The sequence below is a fragment of the Megascapheus bottae genome, chromosome 3, assembly GCF_031878675.1.
Source record: "Megascapheus bottae isolate mThoBot1 chromosome 3, mThoBot2.hap1, whole genome shotgun sequence".
NCBI lineage: Eukaryota > Metazoa > Chordata > Mammalia > Rodentia > Geomyidae > Megascapheus > Megascapheus bottae.
This window is the reverse complement of record NC_143511.1, coordinates 47567449-47594301: the sequence shown is the minus strand read 5'-3', so window position 1 is coordinate 47594301 and position 26853 is coordinate 47567449. Positions and strand designations below refer to the sequence as shown.

At 36.7% G+C, this 26853-nt stretch overlaps 1 protein-coding gene across 1 annotated transcript in view; it reads right to left on the bottom strand.

The window, feature by feature from the left end:
• The window catches only part of Adamtsl1 (ADAMTS like 1), a 628790-nt gene extending 604090 nt beyond the window's left edge, over positions 1-24700 (bottom strand). The window contains exons 1-2 of the mRNA XM_090329363.1: positions 24638-24700; positions 16767-16886 (exon numbers count right to left, since the gene is read on the bottom strand). Of these exons, the coding sequence (XP_090185489.1) occupies positions 16767-16886; positions 24638-24700 (183 nt within the window). The remainder of the gene's footprint in view (positions 1-16766; positions 16887-24637) is intronic.
• Positions 24701-26853: the final 2153 nt, after the last annotated feature.

Genomic DNA, 26853 nt, shown 5'->3' with positions numbered 1-26853 from the left:
AAAGAGCTGAATTCTCTCCCTGTTTGGGAACAATCAATAAAAGCCTGGCTTGAGATCTGTTGAAAATAGCCACTCTAATTAGCAAAATAAAAGGCATAATTCAGACAAGCATAATAAAAGTCCTCTGTTTAAAGTTCAAGAGCAAGTTGGTCCCAATGACAGTTCCTAATCTCCTCCACTGAAAAGTGACTTCCAAGGAATAAAGTCAGCTTAGATGGATTTTCCATTTAAATGGTCAAGGATTAAAAGGAGTCGGTTGGACAAGGTAACTTATTCATATAGCATTCCACTTCAAATATACATACACATCATGATATCCTTATGAAAATAAGCTGTCTTCTTGCTCCCTGGAATGTGAAAGCAAATGCTGACACTAAACCATTTTGATTAATATGTGACATCACTGGAAGACTATGGCTGAACTTCAATGCCCTAAATTTCTGGGCTTCTGTGACCACTGTATCATGATATGCAATTTGCAGAGCTGAGTCCCCTTAAGAGATTACTTATACGGAAACATACATTGCATTTGAAACCTGACCAGACTCAATCCTGTGCTAGATAGATTCCTTTTGACAGCCTTTAATTGGGCAAACTGCCAAAATACAGTCTTTTAAGAAGGACTTAGTTTAAATACAGTACATAGACTAATATGCTTATTTGACTTACTTGCTGAGAATGGTTTATTGACTAATACATGACAGAAACAACAGAAAACTTTCCAATAAGCTATTCTCAGGCAGTTTAAAAGTTTATAAAACTTGTCTGCATAAAAGAAAGAAAAGTTCTCATTTTGTCAGACACATTTCTGTGATAGAATAGAAGCTGAAAATAATTTTGAGGGAGCTGAAGAAGTTTAACCTTAACAGAATTAGTTAATATCAAGCTTTAGCTCTAGATACCAGCAGAAACCTATGAGTCTGGGGAATAGAAGGGGAATCATATGTTCACTTATGGCTTATCTGTAGCTTTTAATAATAAATTTATTTAATTTTCCACATTTGGAAGGGAGGGCACCAAGTCCTGTTGTCTACAAAAAGACTTAAGTTTTCAAGACTTGGCCTGATATAAAGGCTTATACTGGGTTGTCAGTTATCTAAAGAACAATCATAATGACTCAATGTAGCTTACTGTAGAGCAAGGCAGATCTGTTGAAAAAGTTGGCTGCTTTGTGAAGTACAATGGCAAAATTTACCAAGAGATTATGCCTTGGAAATTAGTGAGACCATCTCAAATTCAGCTTCAGTGTGGCCACTCAAAGGCATTTCAAGAGCGAATTTCTCTATAATCTCCATTAGAACAATGTTCGGATATACCCCACCACTCTTGACTTCTGCTGGAAGCTGTACAGAGCACTGGCTGGCAACTTAGAGTGGAACTAATTCCTTCCTCTTAATGTCTGTCTCCAATTAGCTGGTGGGAAATATAAATGATTTACTTAGGAAACAGCTTTCCTCAGCTATTCAAGCCCATTACTATTCCCATCCAACTGCCATTCAGCCACTAATTGTCCTGAGAACCTGAATTATACCACGGAAAAGACAACAAAGTAGCTAACATCGTGACTTAGACATTATCTAACCCTCGCAAGCCTCAGTTTCCTTACTTGGAGATGATATACATTTATGTTGATATACTTGTTCTGAGGATTGTGGTTTGAAGCCATCCTTGTCCAAAACACAAAATTAACAAGACCCACATCTCAACAAACAAGTTGTGTGTGGTGACATATATATGTCAGTGATATGAGCCTTAGATGGGAAGATTGCATGAAGATTCACACTAGCCAGTGCAAAATGTGTGAGACTCCCTCTGAAAAACAATGACAAGGAAGAAAGAACTATTGGTAAGGCAAGTAGTAGTGCATCTACCAAACAAACTGTAGACCCAGAGTTTAAACCTCAGTACTACCAAGAGAAAAATGGAAGCTATCATAACAGGCATGTATAAGATACAGAGAGCAGTAAGGAGGTTAACCCACAACCATGTATAACGTAACTAGCAATTTCACACTGTCAGAATCCATCCAGTCAGCTTTGGCAACAAAGAAATCTCTATCTGAAAAGGCAGTTCTGATGATACATAATTTTCCTGCGGCATATAGTTCCAAAATCTTTGAAATACTATTTTAATGGATTTCTGTACACTTTCCCTCTCTCTCTTGCAGCAGAAGCCAAACTCACCAGCTGTACAGTATAGCTATTAAAGACTTCGTTCAGGATCTTAGACATTGTCTCATGAAAGGTTTTCAGTAGAGTTCCTGATTTTATTTCCTAATGACAAAGCACAGGAACTAAAAAGATAAAAAGGGAAAAATTCAGCTTCCTGAGAACTTCTAAATTCTATTACACACTGACTGCCAATGCCCAAACCAACTCTCCTTGATGTTGGCATCTGGTGTGGAGAGTTGCTGAGGGATGCTCTAGTGCTGAAGAGACTAACCCAATCAGCCAGAGATGCTTGCAGAAGTGCATTTGCTAGAAGCAGGAGAAAGGGCACTGAGGTGGCAGTTGTGTCAGCTCTCCTCTGCCTTGTCCTGCACATAACTCAGAATGAATAAATAAATAAGTGGTCTGATATATTTTACAGATTCCACAGGGTCTGTTCTTAAGTTTCAGAAACAAAGGCAACATAGCTCACAGAATGCATCAGAAACTGTTCATTTAGTGAGGTAGAGGATACTCTGCACCACTATGCAATATATTCTTGTTTACTTCATAATGACAAACAAAATAAATGGTGTCTGTGAGGTGGCAAGTGATACCTCTCTGAGCCATAAGAGTCATTTACATGTCATTCCTTTTGGTCCATATTTATTGTGTATTTATAACTTTCAAAATTTCTAATATGTGCTACCTATAGAGTTTAAGAATATATGAGAAAAATCAATTCTTTCTATCATCTTGGAAATAATCTGGCTTCCTATTTCATATTTTTTTCTTTCTCTTCCCCAACAGAGACTATATCTAAGATATCCAAAATATATGACAATAACATGTATCTTATTAGTTGATATATTATTATATTCAGATATTTAAAACCTTCAAATTTTAAGTTGTTGTAGTTTAAACTGGTGTTTGAACTCGGGATATGCACCTTTGCTTTTGCTCTGCTCTGCCTCATGAGCTATACCTCCAGCTCAGATTTTTGCTGCTAGTTTTTGAGATGGTGCCTACAATACTTATCTTGTTGCAGCTTCAAACCACAGTGCCCTGAATCTCAATTTCCTTAGTGACTAGAATTACAGGTGTAAGCCACTCGTGCTTGCCTTGTTCAAACTTCTCTTACTCATTTACAACCTGATATTATTTTTCTGAGTGACACTATGGCTTTAATGGTAGTTATTTAGCTCTGGAGCTCCAGGAAGGAAGAAAAAGACTGACATTTACCATTTTTAGGAATCGACTCTACTGGGAAAACAAGAAGGACAAAAGATGACAGCAAGCCTTTCTTCTTTAATGAGCACTCTGTATCCCCAGAGAAAAGTGGGGTGGGGCCTAGGTTGAGCTACTGTTATTTTTTCAATGTGAATCAGTTACTATAAGACACACACTACAGGGCTGGGAGTTTGGCCTAGTGGTAGAGTGCTTGCCTAGCATGCACAAAGACCCAGGTTCAATTCCTCGGTACCACATACTTTAAAAAAACCAGAAGTGGTACTGAGGCTCAAGTGGTAGAGCTCTAGCCTTGAGAAAATCCAAGGACAGTGCTCAGGCCCTGAGCTCAAATCTACTACTGAAAAAAAAAAGACACACACTACAGTTATTCATGTAAATGCAGCATTTAGAATAGGAATACTTCCATTCTCACAAGATGATGATGTCTGCTTATAGGTAGGTGATAGCTTTCCATTGAAATATTCTAGCATTAGATGTGGGCAGAGTTATCAGTCTAGGATATAGGTTCTTGTTCTATATTCAGCACTGGTACAATACTGAACATCTCTATTCTTCAAAAATCAATAATATGTGTGTGCATATATCTATATTATATAGCACTATGCAGGCACCAATGGTATAATAATGATTTTCATATTCACCTCCTATATGCACAGTAAGCATCATCGTTGGGATGCAAGAAGAGATTCTTTACCCACTGTGAATCACATTCCACAAACTAACTCCTTATCTGATAAATTTCAGAAACACATCAGAGAACTTTAAAAAATTAGCACCATCCCAACAAAATTATGGCAACAAAATTGTTTAAAAGTAGAAACGTCAGAGACTAAAATGGAAATAATGATTTATGGTTAGAGAATTCTGTCCTTTTTGGCAAAATGAAATCTCAAGGAACATGACTGGGACGTGTTCGAGCTAGATAACAGGGCCTCAAATTCTTGACCCATGACACTTTCCACATTTACTGACATGTTATCTTCTTACTCTGTCATAAAATGTGAACATCATAAAAACAAACCTCCAGCAGGCTTATGGCAGGGTTATATATACAATCCAAGTATTAATCTTAAAAAAAAAGTATTAGGAGGCAACTTTTCCTCTTGCTAGCTCTTTCATAGACCTAGGAGACTATCTTCTTCACATTTCTACATTAAATCAGGATTTCACACACACACACACACACACACACACACACACACACACACACACACACCCCATTTAACACCCATTCTTTATTGTTTCTTATCTCAGGGAACCTCTTTACTATAAAGCAGGGCTGGGTTGTCTACAGGATACACAGAAGTGGCTCTTCACAGCTTATGCAATTATTTCTAAACTTCAAACCTTTCTAATATGTTACATTATGCAAAAGTTACTTGCAATTCTGTCTTTGTTTTTCTTGTCAGTGTGAAGCTTGAACTCAAGCTCTTTTTGCTCAAGGCTACTTGAGCACTGTACCACTTAAGCCACTGCACCACTTCTGGTATTCTGGTGCTTAATTGGAGATAAGAATCTTTTGGGGACTTTTCTGAGCTGGCTTTAAAACACAATCTTCATATCTTAGCCTCCATAGTAGCTAGGATTATAGGTGTGAGCTACCAGCATCTGGCTAGTACATGTAATTCTTTCACCATAAAGTTACTCATTATATGATATCTTTCAATTAATCCTAGGATAAATAACAAACTTTCAAACCATTCTAAGAATCAATAATAATAAAGATTTTTTTCATGATTATATGTAATACAGTTGCACAGAACACATTCTACTCTTAGTATATCATCTACCTAGTAGAATACAGTAATCAATATTTGTGGAATTGTATTCATAATTGTGAACATATTCACTGTTTCTCAGTTATGCTGCCAAAGATCATACTCATGTAGAAGGCTAAGAGTTTCTATGCTCAACTTTTCCACACAGCTATGCTCAAGGTTAACACTTCAATACTTCAGCCACAGTGCTACTTCCGGCTTTTTCTGTTTATGTGGTACTGAGGAATTGAACTCAGAGCTTCATAAATGCTAAACTAACACTCTACCACTAAGCCACATTCCCACCACCACAGCTATGTCCTTTCTTGAGCTCTTATTTTTTCTGTATCATGTCTGAATTTTTGCTTGTCCATTGTCTCTTGATCCTATCAATACCCCTATTAAAGTAGCAATCTCTCTGCTTTATGCTTTAAGATAGCAATTGTGTCCATTTCTGTGCTGCCAACAGACACAGTCTTAGTGGCTAAAACCATATTCGTTATTATCTGAAAGTCTGTTTGCATCAGTCTGGGCAGGGCTCTGTGAAGCTGAAAACTAAAGTTTCAGCTAAGCCTGAATTCTCACCTGGTGGTTCATCTGAGGAAAAGGCTGCCTTTTTAATTACACATTATTGCTGTTTCTATAGGACCAAAGATAATTTGTGTCCTCAAAGCCCAAAGAAAACCCTCAATCTCATATGTGTCTTCTAGAAAGATCCAGTCCTGTGTAACATCATCACAGGAAAAATATGCCTTTTGCTATGTTCTATAGATTATAAGGGAATCATGGGTATGGCCTAAACTCAAAAAGAGGGGATTATAAAAGGTTATACAACCAAGAAGATCCTGGAGGTCATCTTAAATATCTGAGTCATTCTAATTCATTTAGTATCAAATGCAAAGTTACATCAACAGATCTGAGACAGGAGACCCAAGAGTTTTCATAATCTGAGTGTTATGTCCTGAATCTTGGCCATGTTTATGTGCTCAATTTGTGAGTTTTACATATACAAATTAACTCTCAAGCCAGAGGTTAATACATTTATTAAAAGACATTTTTCCCTCTATTCTTTCTTCTCTAGATACATTGTGAATATATTGGTCAATTACTTACTCTATAAGTTGAGTGTGTGTCTAGCTAATAGTTACAAAAGCATGCTCCAGCCTAAAGGTAGGTCAGAATGCAATATCTTCCTATAGTGAGATTCTCAGTGTAGAAGACAAACAGCAGCAGAGGTCTGTCTTGGGGGCCAGGAGTTTGGCCTAATGATGAGAGTGTTTGCCTAGTGTACATCAAGACCTGGGTTCAATTTTTTGGTACCATATACATAGAAAAAGCCAGAAGTGGAAAAAAGAAAAAAGTCTGTCTTGGTCTCTCATTCCTTAAAAAGGCAAGTTCATCTCCATAATTGTGCTGTTCACCTATGGAATACATTGATTATAGTAATTATTTTTTTAAAAATCAATGTAAGTAATTCATATAGAAAATACTTTGTAAAAAATCAAGGGCTGGTGGCTTATGCCTATAATATTAGCTACTCAAAAGGCTTAGATCTGTGGAACATGGTTCATAGTCAGCATGGGCAGACAAATACATGAGAGCCTTATCTTCAATTAACCAGCAAGAGTAAAAAAAATTGCTCAATTGGGTAGATCACTAGACTTGAGCAAAATATGTCCAACAAGAATGCAAGGTCATGAGTTCAGGCGCAAGCACTGATACACACACACACACACACACACACACACACACGAGGAAGAGGAGGAGGAGAAGGAGGAGGAGGAGGAGGAGGAGGAGGAGAAGAAGAAGAAGAAGAAGAAGAAGAAGAAGAAGAAGAAGAAGAAGAAGAAGAAGAAGAAGAAGAAGAAGAAGCAGAAGAAGCAGAAGCAGAAGCAGAAGCAGAAGCAGAAGCAGAAGCAGAAGCAGAAGCAGAAGCAGAAGAAGAAGAAGAAGAAGAAGAAGAAGAAGAAGAAGAAGAAGAAGAAGAAGAAGAAGAAACAAAGATGAGGAGGAGGAGGAGTAAGTAAACAACACCTTCATTGTATCCAGTTTGAAGCCTGTTTAAGTTAGTTTTCCATTGTAGATATAAAAAGATTACCTCTCTGTGCTGTCTCCTTGGGTGCCATCAGCTCAAGGTCATAGACCAAATATTTAGCATGCATAGCTGCTGTGGAATAGAGTGGTTGTTATCGGACTTTTATGTTCTTTGAACAGTTACTTGGAGAACACGAAATGTGTATAGTAAGTGGAGGAGCTTTGGAATCCATTCAAGTAAAATCAAATGCTTGTCACTTCTGTCAGCATTTGCTACATTTAGGAATTATTTGTTGGATGATGAAATAATCTCTACCTTTTTTAGACAGCTCTGGGAAATGAAGCAACATAGAGAGTTTATTCTATGACTAAATCTGATCTGAAAAACAATGTTTCAGCTTGTAAATTACAAATTAATCCGCTTCCCTGTAGTCACAATGCTTAATTAACTTGTGCTTTTACAGCAATGTAATTTAAGCCCATAGGGAAAATTTAAAACAAAAATAAAATATAGCAGTAGAAGACTACTGAAATTATAGTAGAATACTTAAATGATGCTGTCACCAGTCTGGTTGGTTTATTACTATCTGTATAATTCACTGAAACTTATACTTTAGACCACAGTCCTACCTACCTCATATCTGTGGATACCGCTGAGAAGCTACAAGCCTTGTTCCCATCCCACTTCTTTCTTTTAAATGTCAAAAAATATAGCTGAGAAACTCATAGAACTTGCTTGGTATCTCACAGCCAGTTAGAAATAAAGCCATAATCCCTAAATAACCCCTTGGACTTAAGAAAACAAAGTTCCAATAATACTGATCTCTGTATTTTCAGCTTTGGCAGCACAACTTAATTGTAGATACAGATACTTTACCTTATCACAAGTTGCCTGTGTTGATTCCATATTTTGGCTATGGTAAACAATGCTGCAGTGAACATGGTGGCACTGGTAGCTTTAGTGTGGCCTGGCCTATGGTCAACTGGATAAAGGCCCAAGACTAGAGTTGCTGGGTACTAGGGAAGTGCTATATTTAGTCTTTTGAGGAACTTCCACACTGCTTTCCAGAGTGGCTGAACAACTGATATTCCTATCAACAGTGTAGTACTGTTCCCTTTTAGGCATATCCTCACCAGCATTTGTCATTGTTAGTTTTCTTGATAATGACTATTCTAACTGGGTGAGGCAGAATCTCAAAGTTGTTTTGATTTTCATTTCTTTCATGGAAAGAGGTGTTGCACATTTCTCCATGTGTGTATTGGCCATTCTTACATCTGAGAAGTCTTTTCTTTAAGCCTTTATCCCCTTTATTAATTGGGTCATTGTTTCTTTGAGGGTTTTCTTTTAGGGAGTTTACTTTTTGAAAGAATGATATTATACTATTCATAAAGAAATGGAAAGACATGGAAAAAATATTATAAGATATGAGTCAGACCTTAAGAATCCCAGGTTTTCCTCATTTGTGATAAGTAGACCTTGTCTACAAATCTACAAGTAAACATATTTGATGGCAAATGCCAAAATAATACTTGGACATGGTAAATTATATAGGATTCTAGACATTCACACAGTGAGACCAAAGGAGGATATTCTTAGGTGGGGATCACAAAGGTTCAATAGCTATGTATGTATGATCATATACAATGATGTTTATCAAAATGAACATCTACATATATATACATACACACACACACACACACACACACACACACACACACACACACACACACACACACACTTGGTCAGCATAAACTTGAAATTGAAGAACATAAGGAGAAATTAAAATCTCTTCTAAATCTTGCCCTTGAATCATGCTACTATTTTTTACACTAAATAAAAATAAGATACAATTATTAAAAAGTGGCTACTAACAAGAAAACTCTAAAAACAATTTGGAAATGAACTTGTAGAAATTATATATATATATATAGAGAGAGAGAGAGAGAGATAGATAGATAGACAGAGATTTATGACATCTTTCTAGTGAACGATGTATTTTGAAGGATTGGCTTTAATAGGCTAACCCAGTTAAAGGCAGATCAGTTTAAAGATTTGGGTTCTGCCATTGAAATAGCACCTGCCATGTCAGTGCTCTTTACTAGGGGATAAAAATGTGAACTATGAGCAGATGTTTTGCAAGAAGAAGACATTTTGCCAGTATCCACAACCCAAATTATCTTGTCATATTTTCTTAAATGTAGGTAACAGAAATCTACCCCTTCTTCACAAGATTCCATCAGGCCACCTTACCACTCTGACTTACTGAGTACCAGCCTGGTGCTAAGTGACCTTGTGTAACCACTACATGCATCACTAACCACTCCTTTCAGGCAGCCTTCTACTGATGCATCTCTGGGCATACTAGGGCAGAGATGGCCCATTGGAGCTGAACTCTAATGGCTCATACCTATAATCCTAACTACTCAGGAAGCTGGAATCTGAATATTGTGGTTCAAAGCCAGCCAAGGTAGACAAATTGGAGAGACTCTTATCTCCACTTTACTAGCACAAAGCAAGAATGCCAGCTTTAGTGCCTGTTTTCAAAACCCACTACGGCATCAAAAAATGAGAGAAAGAAAGGGAGGAAGGACAGAAGGAAGGAAGGAAGGAAAGAAGGAAGGAAGGAAGGAAAGAAGGAAGGAAGAAACGAAAGAAGGAAGGAAGGAAGGAAATCTAATAAATAAGTAGCCTATTGAAGATAGACCCTTCCACGTTTCAGACAGCCCTGCTTTATAAACAAGTAATAGACCCCTTTGAAAGATATTTGTCTTTTTATGCACAAAACTCGGTCTTTATATGAAGTGTACTTCCTGCACAGAAATATTAAGCTGTTCTTTGGTGCCCCCAAGTGAATTTCTCAGTTGCAATTGATACTGTAGTCTCTAGATCTACTGTGTGCTTTTCAAGGACAACTCCAAAGTGAAGTAGGAAATATTCAATTTCTCCAATTTATAAATTTTACTACATACATTTGAGATTCAGTCCAGAATCCAAGCTTCCTTAAGGAAATCTACAATAATGTGGATGCTGTCAAACAATTGAAAACTAAAAACCGTTGGAGCTAAGTCCTGGAAGGGATTTATTTTATGCTAAAAATTCAGCAGTATTATTGAAGTCTTCTTTGGAAAGGGCCTCAAAGTGAGCCATGAAAATGTGCACAAAAAGGAGTCAGACCATTCACACACATGATTTATATATTTCTAGTTGATGCTAAATTTTTTAAATAAAATTTTGTTCTATATTTGAGAAGTTATTTGATTTTAAACATCTGTTTTCACTAGTGCTGGCATTTTTAATGCCTCACATTTTATTACCTCCTGTGTCTTTTTTGATCATTAATCTTGCTATCTATTTGTTGTTTGGAATAAAGTACAGACCCTAACAAATGGTAGACATCTCATAAACAACAGATAGGGGCTACATAAGCTGTAAGGGAATTAGAAATTTAAAAAGGAAAAGAAATCCTTTTCCCTCCTTTAAGGATAATGGTTTACAGCTAATTCCAAAGGTCAAATATAAAAAAAATATATAGTCCTTTCCCTTAAAGACTGAGATTCATCAACCTGACATTATTTACTAGAGGAGCAGTTCATGAACTGATAGGAGAGCCATGACCTTGTGTTCTTCTCTCATGCTTTTCACTCTTCCTTAATTACGTCTTACGGTCAACATGTAGATTCTGTATATATTCCATTCCAGGCACTGAGATTTATCACAACATGCTTCCACATTTTCTACTTGTAGCACCACTAAGGAAGGCCCATCAGACATTATTCTGTGGCTTTTTTATAACATATTTCAATCACAAAAGATACAATGATGAATAAAGATTTACGTGATCCACAGCCTCCTTTTCATGTTCTCCTTATTTAATAAGTAAAATATTATAAATGTTACAGTATTCTATGTTTAGTGTCCCAATTCAGGTCCCTTTCCTTCCTTCATGTCCAGGCAGTAATTAACATTTCCACAGTGGAATATAATTTTTCCTCCTCATTTTTTATAAATAAGCATTTAATCAAAATTTATGTAACATTAAAATCTTTACAAATGGCATTGTATCATACATAAAATCATGTCATTTCCCATTAACATTACATTTTTGAAATCTACCTATATTAATGCGCATATATCTTATTATTAATTGCTTCTGTAGTTTTCTCTTAAATGAATAAACCATATCATTATTGTTTAACTCAAAGGCTTTTCTCTAATATATACATAGTTCATGACTACTCATAACACATTAGGCAAATCCTACAAACATAAGTGATAATTACATTTAAATCTCTTCAGAGTGTAGATACAGAGAATCATACCTGTAATCCTAACTACTCAAGGAGCTGGGATTGAGAGAATTCCAAGTTCAGGCCAGCCCAGATAAAGTTAGCAAGATCTTATCTCAATCAATAGACAGGGAGTGGTATGCATACTTGTTAATCCAGCTACATTACAGATTGTAGGTAGGGGAATAAAGCTCTGAGGCTGGCCCTCGGGAACAAAGTGAAATATCCTACCTGCAAAATAGCTAAAGAAGATGCTGGGTGCAAGTGGCTCATGTCTGAGAACTGCAGTTTGAAGCCAATTTGGGCAGGAAAATCTATGATACTCTTATCTCCATCTCCAATAAAACTACCAACAAAGCTAGAAGTGGAGCAGTGGCTGAGGTGATAGCCTTGAGCAAAAAGAAACTCAGAGACAGCACCCAGACCCTAAGTGTATGCCCTCAAAGCAGCAAAATAAAAAAAATAAAAGAAGAGAGGATGAGAGAGCAAGGACTGAATAAGGGAGCAGAAGAAAGCACCAGGTGATAATATATTTCAAATACAAATAAAATATTGTTTCTTCAGTGCAGAATCATATAGAAAACTCAACATATCAATCTTCTATAAAAACAAATCTGACCTTTTTGGCTCTCTAAATGTACCCAAAGGAGTGATTTGGTAGCCAACTCAAGTTAGACTGTAAGGATGGCACCAAGATCAAACCTGAGTTGGAATGTACTTTCACTTTTACAACATTGGTCTCCTTTTTTTTATTCGATAAAATCAATTAAGAAAACTATGGCAAACAGTGTAATTAATTAAGAGTAATTAAGTTACTAACAACAAATTAATAAAAGTTTTATCAAGTTACAAGTGACTTTGAACATGTGTACATTTACACAGTATGTTAGTTTTTCTCCTCACTATTCTACAATCATATTTGGGGTCAGCTTGATCAACTTTTGTTTCAGGGGAAAGATAATTGCTTCAAGAGAGATTCAGATGGACTCAGTAGATGCTGAAAGTGTAGCAAGGTAGGTCATTCTCCAGTAATTCAACTGCTTCCATATATCAATACACACCAAGCATTCTAATGTGGAGCCATGTTAGAAACATACTTAAAGAACATAAATTATCAGAAAGTGTTAATTCAAAATTCTGTCTCTTCTCCCATGGCTGGGGTGAAGAGGCACACAAAATAGGTGAAAATAAGTTCTAATCAGTTTACTTAAATATATATGTGTCAACAGAGCCTTTTTTCAGTTCACTGAAAAACTCCTCACTGCATTAAGTTCTTTGCCCTATCTCCAACAAAGCAAGAGAGAGAGAGAGACAGAGAGAGAGACAGAGAGAGACACACACAGAGAGAATTACATTAAAACAGAACCACTTTTTAACAGATTACATTTTTTTGTTTCAGCTGAATTTGTGTGAATAAATGACTTGCCTAAAAAAATAAGCTGTCTTTTCATCCATGTTAATTAAAGATCAGAATTTTTAAACATACTCATACTCAATTCCTCATACTCCATTCCACAGAAGACAACTCTATTTTACAAATTATTCCAAGAATATTCTACATTTTATTTGTGCAAATATTTAAATAACTTTTACCAATACAAAATGTAAGTTAGGAGGGAATTAGTAGCTCATGCCTGTAGTCCTAGCTACACAGGAGAGTGAGACCTAAGAACCTCAGTTCAAATCCAGTCCAGGCAGTACAGACTCTGAGATTTCTATCTCCAATTAGCTACTAAAAAGACAGAAATAGCACTGTGGCTCAAAGTGGTAGAGTGCTAGTCTTGAGTACAAAAGCTTAGGCTAATGCCCTGAATTCATGCTCCAGGACCAGCACACACACACACACACACACACACACACACACACACACGTAAATTAAGTAACCACTGTGTGAACACTAAAGCTACAGGTAAATGAAGTCTGCACAAATTTCATCATGAAGAAAATCCCATTCTGTGATTAGTTTTGTTAATTTTTATCCCATACTCCAACCCCTGTAATCTCTCTCTCTCCTATTCCTGTAATGAAGAAGAGCCTTTAACAGCCTATTTCTTCTTTGCAACAATGAGAATCACAGACAAGCCGAGTCTCAAGCAATGATTACAAGTGTAGTTGCCTGCTGTGATTTCTAGACAAATGGCTGCTTAGATTGCTTCTCAATGTGGAGAGTGGAATTCACCATCTGAGAGGAGGCTAGATGGAAAGATTCTCTAACACAGCATAAAAGTCAATTCATGCCAAAAGGCTCTCATTGAGAAGTTAAGGGGCTGTCACATGAAGCTCAAAAGTAACCATTTACTTTTAGTCAAAATAAATGAAGCTTTCAGATAAAAGATTCACAAATAAGTTGAGCAATTCTGGTTTTCAAAAATTATTTGAATTTAAATTATAAAAAATTTCTTAAAAGTTTCTTCATAAAGAAAAAAAATATGGGAAAAAGAGATAGATACAAAGGCATGAGAAAAAAATAAAATGAAAAGTAAAAATATTACTGTTAAAAAAGCTTATCGGGGGCCGGGAGTTTGGCCTAGTGGTAGAGTGCTTGCCTAGCATTCACGAAGACCCACGTTCGATTCCTCGGTATCCCACATACATAGCAAAAAGCCAGAAGTGGTGCTGAGGCTCAAGTGGTAGAGTGCTAGCCTTGAGAAAGTCCAAGGACAGTGCTCAAGCCCTGAGCTCAAGCCCAGGACTGGCAAAAAAAAAAAAAAAGAAAAAAAGCTTATTGATAATTTTATCCAGAAACATGGCAAAGTATTTCCTACAGTTAATGTTACTGCTGTCCAAATATTCCCTACATTGATAAGTTACTTACACAACTATGAATTACTGTTGTGCATATGTTTCTGAATTCACATTACTTATGACAAATCACTGTACCAGCTTAAAAGCACATACTTACATATAATCCCAAGCCTTCTTTCATCATCTCCTTAAAACTTGAAATCATTCATAACCAATTTTAGCAAGAATGCTTCCCATTTAGGAGAGTCTCGCACTCACAACACCCCTTTCCTGCATATTCTATTTTTTTTCCAGTATGAAATTCTAATGAACCCAAATAAGTTGATGGCATTGGAAGTGCTGGGCCAAGTACTAGTGAGCTAATAATTAGCATATGAATCCTGGGAGAAACAGAACTATTAATCTGGTATAAGAAGGATGAAATCCAGATACAGATGTCTGGAATACTAGAAGAGATTTACTTAAGAGCAAATAGAAATACATAGAAGGATGCTCGTAGATTCTTCCAGTTTTCTGAACAGCCTCCTCCCTAGGGGATAGAAACTCAGGAAAAAAGGAAGATGAAAGAGATGTTCACTTTTCTGGTTATGTTGTGTAAGTGCAACTCAGGTCTGAAATTCTTCCCCAAGCACGAATACAAAGGGATCTGGGAATGTGGCTGGGGGCTGGGAATGTGGCTTAGTAGTAGAATGCTTGCCTAGTATGCATGAAATCCTGGGTTCAATTCCTCAGTATTACATAAAAAACAAACAAACAAAAAAGAACAAATACAGAAAATAGTGATTCATTTTTCAACCTCTCCCAAGAATGAAGTCAAACTTTTACAAAGTTTTATATCTTGTGAGTCAAACGAAGCCATCAGATGGAAACAACCTCTCCTACAGAAATGATTAGAGATTTTTAAATTTATAAGACAATTGTAAGCTGAATCAACTTCTACTATTTATTTCTTTTTTTCCTCTCATAGCTTTTGAACAACCTGAAGCTTTAACTATTTGTGCTGGCAGGCAATTTCTTTACAGGTTAAAATGCTCCCACTTAATCACTTATGACTTCAGCATGACTAAGGATATTCTACAGCTTACAGTTTTCTTATGATGGAAGTCAGTGTAATATCATTTATTAATACTGTTTGTGGTAAATTTCAATGCTTGCTGAGTGACACAATTGTTTTAGTGGAACTACTATGACTGATTGCCTTATGTTCATAATTAATTCATATTATTCAATTTGCTTTATGGTATGAGTGATGTAATTGTTAGGCTCGCTTTTTATTCATGTCATAGTCACATAGCGGCCTCTTGCCAAGATTTTGAATAAATCAAATCGAGTATGAGCTCACATATTTCAGTCTTTGTATGACCTCAAATGGAACAAAATTAAAACGGAATTGCAAGACATTTGTTCACAGAAAGGAGGGATAAATTTTAGGTGGTAATACACATGTACCATTAGGTCACAGTGAAGATTTGAAGAAAGTGGTGAAAGACTAAAAGGTAGATTCGACATTTTCAGAGTTCAATGAGAAAAACAAAAATGAATCATAAGAAAATATATTATAGGACCTTTGGGAATCTTCACTACTGTTCCTTTCCATGCTGCGGCACAAGCATTGTGAAATCTATAAAGGCCCCTGATGGAGAAGATATAAACAAGACAGTTAAAGAGGCCCCATGAGTGGCTAAGAGAAGGAATTCAAAGTCTAGAAAAGAAGGCAATGAAGTAAATATACAATTTAAAAAGTATATCTTATAAGGGAAGCAGGGTAAAAGAGGTAGATATGAGGTCATATATACAAGTTTGCTTTGGAGGTACTGTAGGTGTGGTTTTCTTGTGATCCTATCATTTTATGGTTGGACAAGGAAACAGTTTGTGACCACACATCCTCTAATTCCAGAATGATTTCTTCTGAGTACAGAGTTACCACCAGACAGAGCCACATCTAGATTGCTGTGAAGCCATTAATCCAATTCTCACAACAGAGTAGCAATTATAGTTGGGTTTGGAAGAATAAAAGAGCCAGAAAGTAACTTGACATTGCTTGTCAACTGTACTACTTGTTTGCATTTGAGAGTTCACTCGTTGGACTTTTGTACTCCCTTTTTATTTTTGAAAACACCACTAGAGAAACAAACTTTCATAAGGTAAATATGACTAACACTTTGAAGTAAAAATAACCACAAACAAGCCTGGAATGGAAGATGATACAATTTCCATTAATCCATAAAACAATCTTGGCTTTAGATATAATTCTTCCTTCTACTTCACTCATTTAAATCATTACCATCTCATGTTCAGATTTACTGGCAAAACAGCACTTATTTAAAAGTGAATCCTCTTCAGACTGCCCCAAACAAACTTTAATGTTTGAGTACCATGTTCAAGATTTGTGCACCCAGATTTGTGCACTTGCCCTCACAAGTATGAGAAAAAATATCCCCAATTTCCTTCAGATTTGCCAAGAACAAGGTTTGCCAAGAACCACAAGTCGGAATCAGTGACCGAACCTCTGGGTATTAATGAAGAAATAGAAAAGGCACTGTACCGAGTCTTCAGTTTTGTGACTATTCAAGAGGTCAGACATGATATCTTCATGAAGGCTCTCTCTTCGAATCAGTGTAAATTCTCGCAGGAAAACAGCCCCTTGGCTTTGGTCTCCACATACCTAGAGAGATAAGGTAGCTGTATTAAGCCTTCAGACAGTCTGGAGAGAGAGAGGACACAGACGGATTAGCCTCCAGGTTGTTATAACTTCTTGGATTCATTTCAAGTCTGATTAAGGCAATCAACAACAATGCACACAAATACATATTAATGTGAGAGCCTCTCTAATATTCTGGCATGTGGTTCCTCTGTTGGATGCCAGGAAAATCCCCTGCTAAGGTCTGCCTCTTAACACACTGCTGTCCATAGGATGTCGAAATCCAATGAGGATAGGTTATCTTTGTGGCCAGGACCAGAAGGCTCCTCCATCTATTTCACATCTGCATGCACCACATAGAGGGATTTGGATTCGCAGACATCCAACCCTACTCCACCAAATCTGAACACAGAGCTGGGGCCTGATGTCCTGTTAACCATCTGCCAAACATGGAAGAGCTGGCCTGAGCCCAGAGCTGAATTTCTGACTTTTTCAATGCTTGAGAACTCAATGCACATTAGCTATGGTGGAAAGGGGAATTGGAAAACTTGTCTAGAGAGCTTATCACATACCAGGTCCTTTACCCATGCTATCTTATATCAGTCCCACGAGGTGTCTGTTATCAGCCACACTTTTCAAATTAGGAACTAGAGGCACAAAGAGTTTCAGGAATTTGCCAAGTTAGTAAGTGTTGAAATCAGTATTCACATACAGGTCTGACTCTAAATCCCTTAGCTTTCCATTCTCTATCTCTTTGCTACTGAGTTACTAAAGAATTTACAGTGAGGGACAAACTGTTTCATAACTCCTATAAATCCAAAGAAAGATCCACTGGCACAGGCCTGTCAATGACTCTAGAGCCTTAGCTCACTCACTATAAAACAGGAATGATCACTTCAAGATTGTCAGATTGCTCAGAATGGATCACATATATACAACGCTAAATGCAGTCCCTGCCCCATAGTAATCACTAAGGAAATTCAACCATTAAGAGCATATATTATTTGAGATAAAACTACAACTTAATTTGAACAACCGTGAAGGTTTGTAACTATATTTATAATAGTTGGAGTGAACATATGGGTATATATCACAGTGTCTTCATTAACTACTGTAAATTTTGAATTCTATATCTTTTTACATTATTTAAAAACATTGTATTTGAGAGTATTCACATTTAGTAATGCCTTCTTCAATGCCTGCAATAGTTCATGAAAATTGAAACTGTCTTAAACCTAAGTCTTTTGGAAAGGAGTATGTTTCTCTACAGTTCATATGTGATGGTCTCTGGAATAGAGAGTTTCATGTGGTGTCTGTGAAATATTGCTTCACATGGAAAAATGCTTTGCAGATGTGGTAATTAATATTTCTAACTAGCTGATTTCAATGTAGAATTAATATCATGGATTTTCTAGGTGGGCCCAATATAATCAAAAGAGACCTGGAAAAGCAGACTGTAATCAAATGCAGTTTGAATGCTGCTGAGTGCAAAGCCAAAAATAAATGAATAAATAGATACATAGTAAAAGGAAGACAAAAATGGATTACTTCTAGTAGGTAGGAGAAACATGGGAGTTATTTTCAAAACAATTGCCTCTTTGAACAAAGGAGTTAGAAGGATTTTATTTGAGGAATCTATGCATATTCTTATAGAAAAGTGCATTCCTGAACATGCACAGTTTAAGTTTAAAATACAAGAAAGAAAGATAGCAATCATGCTTTATTTCTGGGAAAGTTCAGTTCAAAGGCATGGGGCACATGTTCAAAAAGTTAAAGTGATAGGAATATTTCTTTATATGCTCATATTTTTCCCCCCATAATATTTTAGTTAAAACAAAAGGAAAGGGCACTTTGAAGGTGTGTTAATATAGGAGATTACCCTAAAGGTACTTATCTCAGTGGCTAACAAGAAATTTCCCTGCTGAGAGCCAAGTCAGAGACAGAAGAATAAGACAGATTCAAAGTGCGAGTGGAACTTGACCTTCCATTGCTGACTGATAGAGAGAAACACATAGAATGAACAAGAAAGAAAGAGTTTCTGCTAATTCAGGAGTATGGAATTGAACTCCAGTGTCTTGATTTACCCAAGTAAGATACTGAGAATCTAGCCATGGCTTTCCAGATTTCTTTTCAATGAAAATTTGTGTTGTTTTATAGTGTCAAATGTTTTATATTGCTATGGCACCAATTGAAAACTAATAGAATGATTGAGAGGCAACTTTCCCTATATTAACTTGTTAAAAAGTAACTAATAGTAAGTATATAAAGGCTGAATTTGCAAAATCCATTATTGGAAATGTCTTTCTAGCTAACCTAATTTATTCTTGCTATGTTTAAAACTCATTTTCCCCTAGTTCTTTTCTTTGCAGTGTTAATTAACTACCCTTGAGTATGTAGCTAACTGTACTTCAAAACATGTCTCTGTCATCTGACTCTCCTGTTCTAAACTTCTCCAGATTTATCATTTCATAATTCACTAGTTTCTGGTTACAGACTATGTATTCAGAATGATTTATGGCTCTTCAACTCACTTTCTGAAAAAAAGAAAGGAACTTATTTTTAGGTGACCTATACTGATGTATTTTTACTTTTTTGTTTGTTGTTTGTTTCAAATATGTTGTGAGCTCCCAAAGCTCACTTAATATCATCCAAAAGTAACAAAGATAGAGACTGGGTAATTGTGAATCATCAATGCTTATAATAACATTAGTCAGTACTCCATCTCAGTAATAATTAGGAGGTCATTTTGCTTGTATTTGAATTTCCAATCATAACTTTGTACTTGTTGGGGTGTCTCTGCATGCTTGTATTTCCTAAGAATGTTGTTGTATCTCATGATTCCTACCAAGATACTCATTCAGTACTTTTATGTGATACAAATAGTGTTAAGTAGAAATCCAATTTAATTTTATGAATAGCTATGTAAGTTAACTGAATGCAATTACTACCATTACTATTACCATTCTCCCAATAGAGACCTTGTGCATTTGTTTTCAATTTACATGTACTCTAAGGACATTTTTACTTTTAGGCATTTTTAAATACCTAAATTAACTTAGCTAAAATTAAGTTAGAATTTCTACTAACCACAAATTATTTTGTATTTTTTAATATTACCATTAAAAGGTAGCAAGATACATAGACTTTCTAATTTTTCAGCTAATTTTAAAGACAAAAATACCTTTTAAATCCAAACTATTACTTTTAGACTTTCAGTTTTCATGATGTTATTTTTTTTCTCTGTGTGTATGCTAGTACTTGGGCTTGAACTCAGGCCTCACATATGCACCTTTCTGGCTCTCATTGCTCAAGACTGGCACATTACCACTTGAGCCATACCTCCACTTCTGGCTTTTTGCTGGTTAATTGGAGACGAGAAGATCATAGACTTTCTTGCCTGGGCTGGCTTCAAACAAGAGTCCTCAGATTGCTGCTAGCTTGAGTAGCTAGGATCCTAGATATTAACCATCAGAACATATATTTTTCCATTCATTCTTTTTTAAGGTTAATTAATTAATTAACTTATTTATTTATTGGTGCCAGGCCTACGGCTTGAACTCTAAACCTGAGCTATTTTTTTTTTGCCAGTCCTGGGGCTTGAACTCAGTCCCTGAGCACTGTCTTTGGCCTTTCTTGAGGCTAGAGCTCTACCACTTGAGCCACAGCACCATTTCCGGCTTTTCTATGTATGTGGAACTGAGGAATCGAACCCCGGTCTTCGAGCAGGCTAGGTAAGCATTCTACCACAAGGACATACTCCCAACCCCTAGACCTGAGCTTTTTTGTTCAAGGCTAGCACTCACCCCTTGAGCCAAAGTTCCACTTCCGGTTTTCTTGGTAGTTTAGTGAAGATAAGAGTCTCGCAGATATTTGGCTCTGAATCATGATCCTGAGATCTCAACCTCCCAAGTAGTTAAGATTACAGCTGTGAACCCCAGGGGGGGGCCAACTTTTCCATTCATACATACATACATACATATATGCATATACTCATTTTCTCACAATTACCATGAACTGCATTATAGGACACCACTAAGGAACATATTTCCTCCTGTACTGGCAGAGGCATTTTATGGTAAACATAGTTGAGGCAATGTCTGAGAGCTGCTCATTGAGGCCACATCTTCCCATCATCTTGGGTTCCTATTGAATGACATGTCCAAGCCTCCTTTGCAAGTAATGTGGTTGAGGCCTGAGCCTCATTACTTCTCTCTTTTTTTTTTATTTGTCAGTTGTGGGGCTTGAACTCGGCTTGGGCACTATCTCTGAGCTCTTCACCTCAAGGCTACCACCCTACCCACTGAGCCACAGCCCCACTTCCTGTTTTCTGGTGGTTAATTGGAGATAAGTGTCTCACAGACTTTAGTGCCTGAGCTGGCATTGAACTGAGATCCTCAGATCTCAGCCTCCTGATTAGCTAGAATTACAGGAGTGAGCCATCACATCTGACTGCCTCATTACTTCTAATGAAAGTAATGTGTGCTACTAGGAGTCATGGCTCATAAAAACCTCTCATTTCTTTATCTGTGTTCTCTGTACACCTCAGTTCTGTCTAAAACAGCTTCTGAGACATTTTGATGTCAATTATAAAAGGTAGCACAGCCTCCATCATCCTTGTTCCCTAATTGCTTCCCTGATCTATTAATTTACCTAGGACAAAGAGATCAAGAAGAGATTTGTGACATTTGAGCTGTTGTCTGTTTTAGAGATCATTTGTTACCATGATTAACCTCATTGTTACAATATGAAATAATAGATGAACACAGAGCCTACTTGAGTACAGAGCAAAAGGGATTCTTTCACCTATGAAGGATTATTAAGGCTTTAAAGTGGAGTTACAGGAATAATGGCAATGTAGCAGCCAGACAAAGAAGAGAAATAATTTCTCCCAGGAAGAGATAACAGCCTAGACAAAGACATGGTTTGGTGGATTTTAAATATTCTGGATGGTAGGAATATGGGGCACATTATGCAAGTGGTAGGAATGAGACATGTACAGTGGACAGACTCCTGTTATGAATCACGGTGTCTGAAGATTTAAGCAGACACAAATCTTGCTTGGACTTGTAGGTTAGAAGAGGATTGTGGCAGCTTCCAGGCAATAAGCCTAGAAATGAATTTTCAGATAATTACAATTAATCAGATGAACACTTAAGACCTGGAGGAAGGAACAGATTATAAGATTTTGTGGCTAACTGAATGCGAAAGTTAAGACTGAGTTCTCTACTTCCTGCCTGAATTTGACCAAAACATAGTAGATAGTGGCTTATGCAACCAAACAGAAAATACTGAAGGAGCAAGTTTATGGATTAGATGATGGCATTGGCTTCTGGAACACATAATCTGAAGTGCTTGAGAGGAGACAGTTGGGGGAGGTGTATATATATGTATATGTGTGTGTGTGTGTGTGTGTGTGTGTGTGTGTGTGTGTGTGTGTATGTATGTGTGTTGGGGATACTCTGTAGGTCTTGGCATTATATAAAGAGTAGCTAATATTTGATAGCAAAGAACTTGCCAAGGCAAAGATTAGAGAGTTACAGGATTTAAGAACTGAGATTAATAACTCTGGGCCCCATTAATATGTAAATGGATCCAGTTCATGTATAAGAAAATAAAGTATTTAATCAAGAAAACCCACTTCGAGTTGACTTGGATGTTGACTTCCTTCTGCTGGTTTTCTATGGAAACACTTTAATGTCAGCACGACATATACTCTATTATACACAGTTCCTTGAGACTAGAGATCGTGGATTACTGGGCTATCAATTCCCAACTCCTGAATTTAAATAAATGTTGAGTGAATCTTGGAGTTTTCCAGAACATAAAATCTGATTCCAAATATTATTTCCCATTATCAGAAAATTGTTTGGAAAACGTGGATATATTAGATTTGATATGTCAAAAATCACTTTTTCTTAAGCTAGTGAAGTAAGTAATTATCTACAGCCAATTTGGTGCCTCTGAGTAGCCTTTAAATATGCCCTATGTGGACAGTTGAGGCCTGTCTTTCCTAAATGTCCATATAAGGTCTGGCTTCTTGTCTTCATGATGGGTGTACCTGAATCCCTGGAGACAGGGGTGGACACTTGGATGATAGGTTAATAAACCTGTTAGTCAAGTGCCTGGACCAGGGGTTTCCTGTGATGTTGCACTCTCTGTCCTGACCCTATTTAGGCCTGGACCAATTTAGGAGCCATTGCACCATATCACATGTCTCCACATTACTGTCCTCTCCCCTGTCTTCTGGCTCTTCTCCAGTCACCATGGTATCCCACTTCAGTTTTCCATTGTAGTTGAATTGGTTTGTTGGTATTATTTTTGTTCTTTCTTTCTCTCTGGTCTTCATGGCACAATTTCCTAAGAGTGTCAATCATATTTGCTGGCTGCTGGTCTTTGAACTAAGAGTTCACCATGCAGTTGCTAACCTTTGAATAAAGACTCCAAGATTCAACCTCTCAAAATGTGGCTTTTCTGTTTTCCCACTAGTAAGAAGAAACTGATCAAATTTTATACTTACTGGGTTAGAGACATTAGAATTGTAGTTGGGATAACAGAAATTTAAGAAATGGGGAATTGTGTCTTTGGCCAATAGTTAAGTTAGGATTAGGGACCAGACATTGAATCTCTTAACTCAAATCTACCAGATTCAAGCTATGTTTTCCTCTTTTAAATCTTTTCTTTCTTTTTTTCTTTCTTTCTTCCTCTCTTTAGTTTTTTTCTTCCTTTCCTCATCTTTCCATTCTTTTTGTTCTAGTACTGGGGTTTGAACTCATTCTGAGCACTGTCTCAATTTTAAAAGGCTGGTGCTATATCACTGAGTGACAGCATCAGCCCTACTACAAGCTTTTTAGTGGTTACTTGGATATGAGTCTCACAGAGTTTTCTGCCTGAGTTGGATTTTAATTGTGATCATTAGATCTCAGTAGTTAGGATTACAGGAACAAACCATTGATAACAAGCTTTCAGGTTATAGTTTTCATATGCAGGGTAAGTTTAGAAACACATATATTTTGATAAGATTTCTAGACTCCTAAGGACTGTTACCCAGGAGAGAAAGACTGCCATAGATAGAATTGGTACTCTGGCAGGAAGAATGCTAATTTATTAACAGCATGCTAGTATTTTACTAATAGTTTATAAATTAAAACATTATTGCATTATTTTAATCTTTAAGTAATTATACAAGGGGATTACCATTCATCATGCTAGTTTATCAGTAAAATGAATAATGAATGCATCTTGATCAATATTACCCCTTTCATTGTTCTCCCTGATCTCTCTCAACCCAACCCATTTACTCAAAAATTTTCCTAGATTCATAGGATTTTCCTAGATTCATAGGATATATATTGAATATTATGACTGCATTCGTGGCCTTGTTCCTCTTTTTATTTGTCTTTATCCTTGACTCCCCATAACTCAAGTACTAGCTTCCTTGTATTCATTTTATTAATGCTATGAGTTCTATTTAAATTCTCCTGGGTATATACCAAACTTCAGTTAACATGTGTGTACATGTACATGTGACCCTATATGTTTACTTATGTAGTTATAAATTAGACCTTGTCTTCATCTTGTCTTCATGGTGGGAGAAGGTGAAGTCCCTGCCTCTCAGGTGATGGGTGCATCTGAATCCCTGGAGACAAGGGCGGACCCTTGGCTGATAGGTTACTAAACCTATCAGTCTGGTGCCTGGGACTGGGACTTTCCTGTGACCTGGCCCCTGACCTGGCCCTATGTAGGCCCCATGGGGCTCAGGTACCATTACACCATACCACATGTCTCCGTGCTTCTGTCCTGTCCTGTCTCTTGTCTCCTGGCCCTTCTCTGGTCACCATGATACATCCCACTCGGCTCTTCACTGGAGCTGAATTGGTTTGTTGGTATTGTCTTTGTTCTTTTTTTTCTCTCTGGCTTTCATGGTTCAGTTTTCTAAGTGATAAGTATAGTCGGCTGCTGGTCTTTGAGACAGGAGTCCACCATGCAGCCTGTGGCCTTTTAATAAAGACTCTAAAAGGGCCTGTGGCCTAGCAGTAGAGTGTTTGCCTAGTATGTATGAAGCCCTAGGTTTGATTCCTTGGTACTACATACATAGACTGGAAAAAAAAGACTCCAAAGATTCAATCCTTCAAAATGTGACTTCTCTGTTTTCTCACCTTATAACAACCTAACATCTATTATAGTCTTAATTTTTCTTCAGAAAATAACCTGTCGGTACACCAATGCATTTCCCAAAGAACTTAGGAATGCACAAACTCAAGTTCCTAGAATAAAATCCCATTAGATCCAGGAAGGCATGGAAGCAATTTATTGTTGTGATGTATATTCTTTTTAATGGGTCTTAGCAATCAATTACATAAAGATGTTTGGAAAGGATACAGGTAAAAACAAGAAAGTAGGGAGTCTTTCAAAAACCTATTCTCTATCCCATAAAAGTAAAGCGGAAGAAAGGTAATATAAAACTAAAACAAAACAGAAGTAACTAAATAATAAGAACATCTTTTGCATCTAGCTTTGGAAAACAGGCAGAAACTCAAACTATGTCTACAGTATATATATATATAGATAGATAGATAGATATAGATACATACATACATACACATACATACATACATACATACATATATACATATATATATATATGTGTTTTCTTCATACATTCCCACCATAGCGTGGCGCAAATTGTTTTTCTGACTGACCTGCCTTTTAGTGGCTTCAAAGATTACTGGTCAAGATTGTGAGTCATCTGCTCACAATTAACATATTTGTTAGAGGAAAACATAAAAATCCTTCCTTTCAGATTTTCTTACTTGTAACAAGCTTCCTCCAGACTAGAATTTGGAAAGAGAAAATGCAGAGCAACTGGTTCATATTTTAGAATCTACCATCATTAAAGAAGAGCCACAATTTCTATACCAATTGTAATGTTTATGATGGGAGCTGATTACAGCTGGAACTTTCATGCAGCTACAATTTTCTCATAATTCTCGGGGAGGCTGCCATCTCTTCTAAGACTAGGAGGGAAATAATTGAAGCTTAAAACATACAAACATGCCCTCAAATTATTAGTTTATTATTCTTCTTTCTTCGTGTAGATTTCTGTGAAAACTGAAAGGTAGCCAAGCTTATATCCCATGGGTAGAATTTAGGTTTCAACATTACTTACAATGTATAACACTGAAAACCACACTGTTAAGTTTTTTTCCTAGCAAAAGGATTTTATAAAGTAAGTTTTATGCTCATATTTTGGTTCTAGTTTACTAAGAATAAAGATATTGTAGCTAAAAATTCTCAGGGGATTAGAGTAATAATTTAAACAACTTAGCTCGCCACTGTGTATCTGATATTTAAATATCAATAGGTACTTAAGTCATTGATGCCATGGTTATGAGCTCTTGACATAAGACGGACACTCAAATATTTATTGAGTAAATAATAGGAAACTTTCCTAGAGCCAAACCAACGTCCTATTCTAGCTCAGAGAACAACTGCTAAGTCCAAGAAAGAAATGATGGGAACTTACATGGGCCCAAAGATCCCAAGACAGTCCTGCCATGCCATGTCATTCCTCTATAAAAACTCATCCTGGCTGAATATTCCAGGGTAGTGAGGTTAAGAAATAAATGAGAGATTCAGTTACAAAGGGCAGAGAAATAAAAAACAAAAGTAAGAATATAATCCTACCAAAGAAATTCCCTCATTATAATGGAGAAAAATATTTCTGAGGTTTGCAAATACCAAATAAAGAAAATTCACCAATGCTTAGTCACCTGTCAGAAGAGGCTCAAATAGCCCACCGTAAGCAATTTTGTTCTGAAATCTGTCAAACTCACCCAAATCTTGCCAATTTTGCATTAAGTCACTGAACAACCTGGCTTCAATATTGAAAGCATCTACTTGAAAAAGCCATTTGCACAACTTTAAAAATGTTGTTGGTTGTTGTGGATAAATAAGCATTCTTGACAGGAACTGCAATGACAATCTTCTAGTC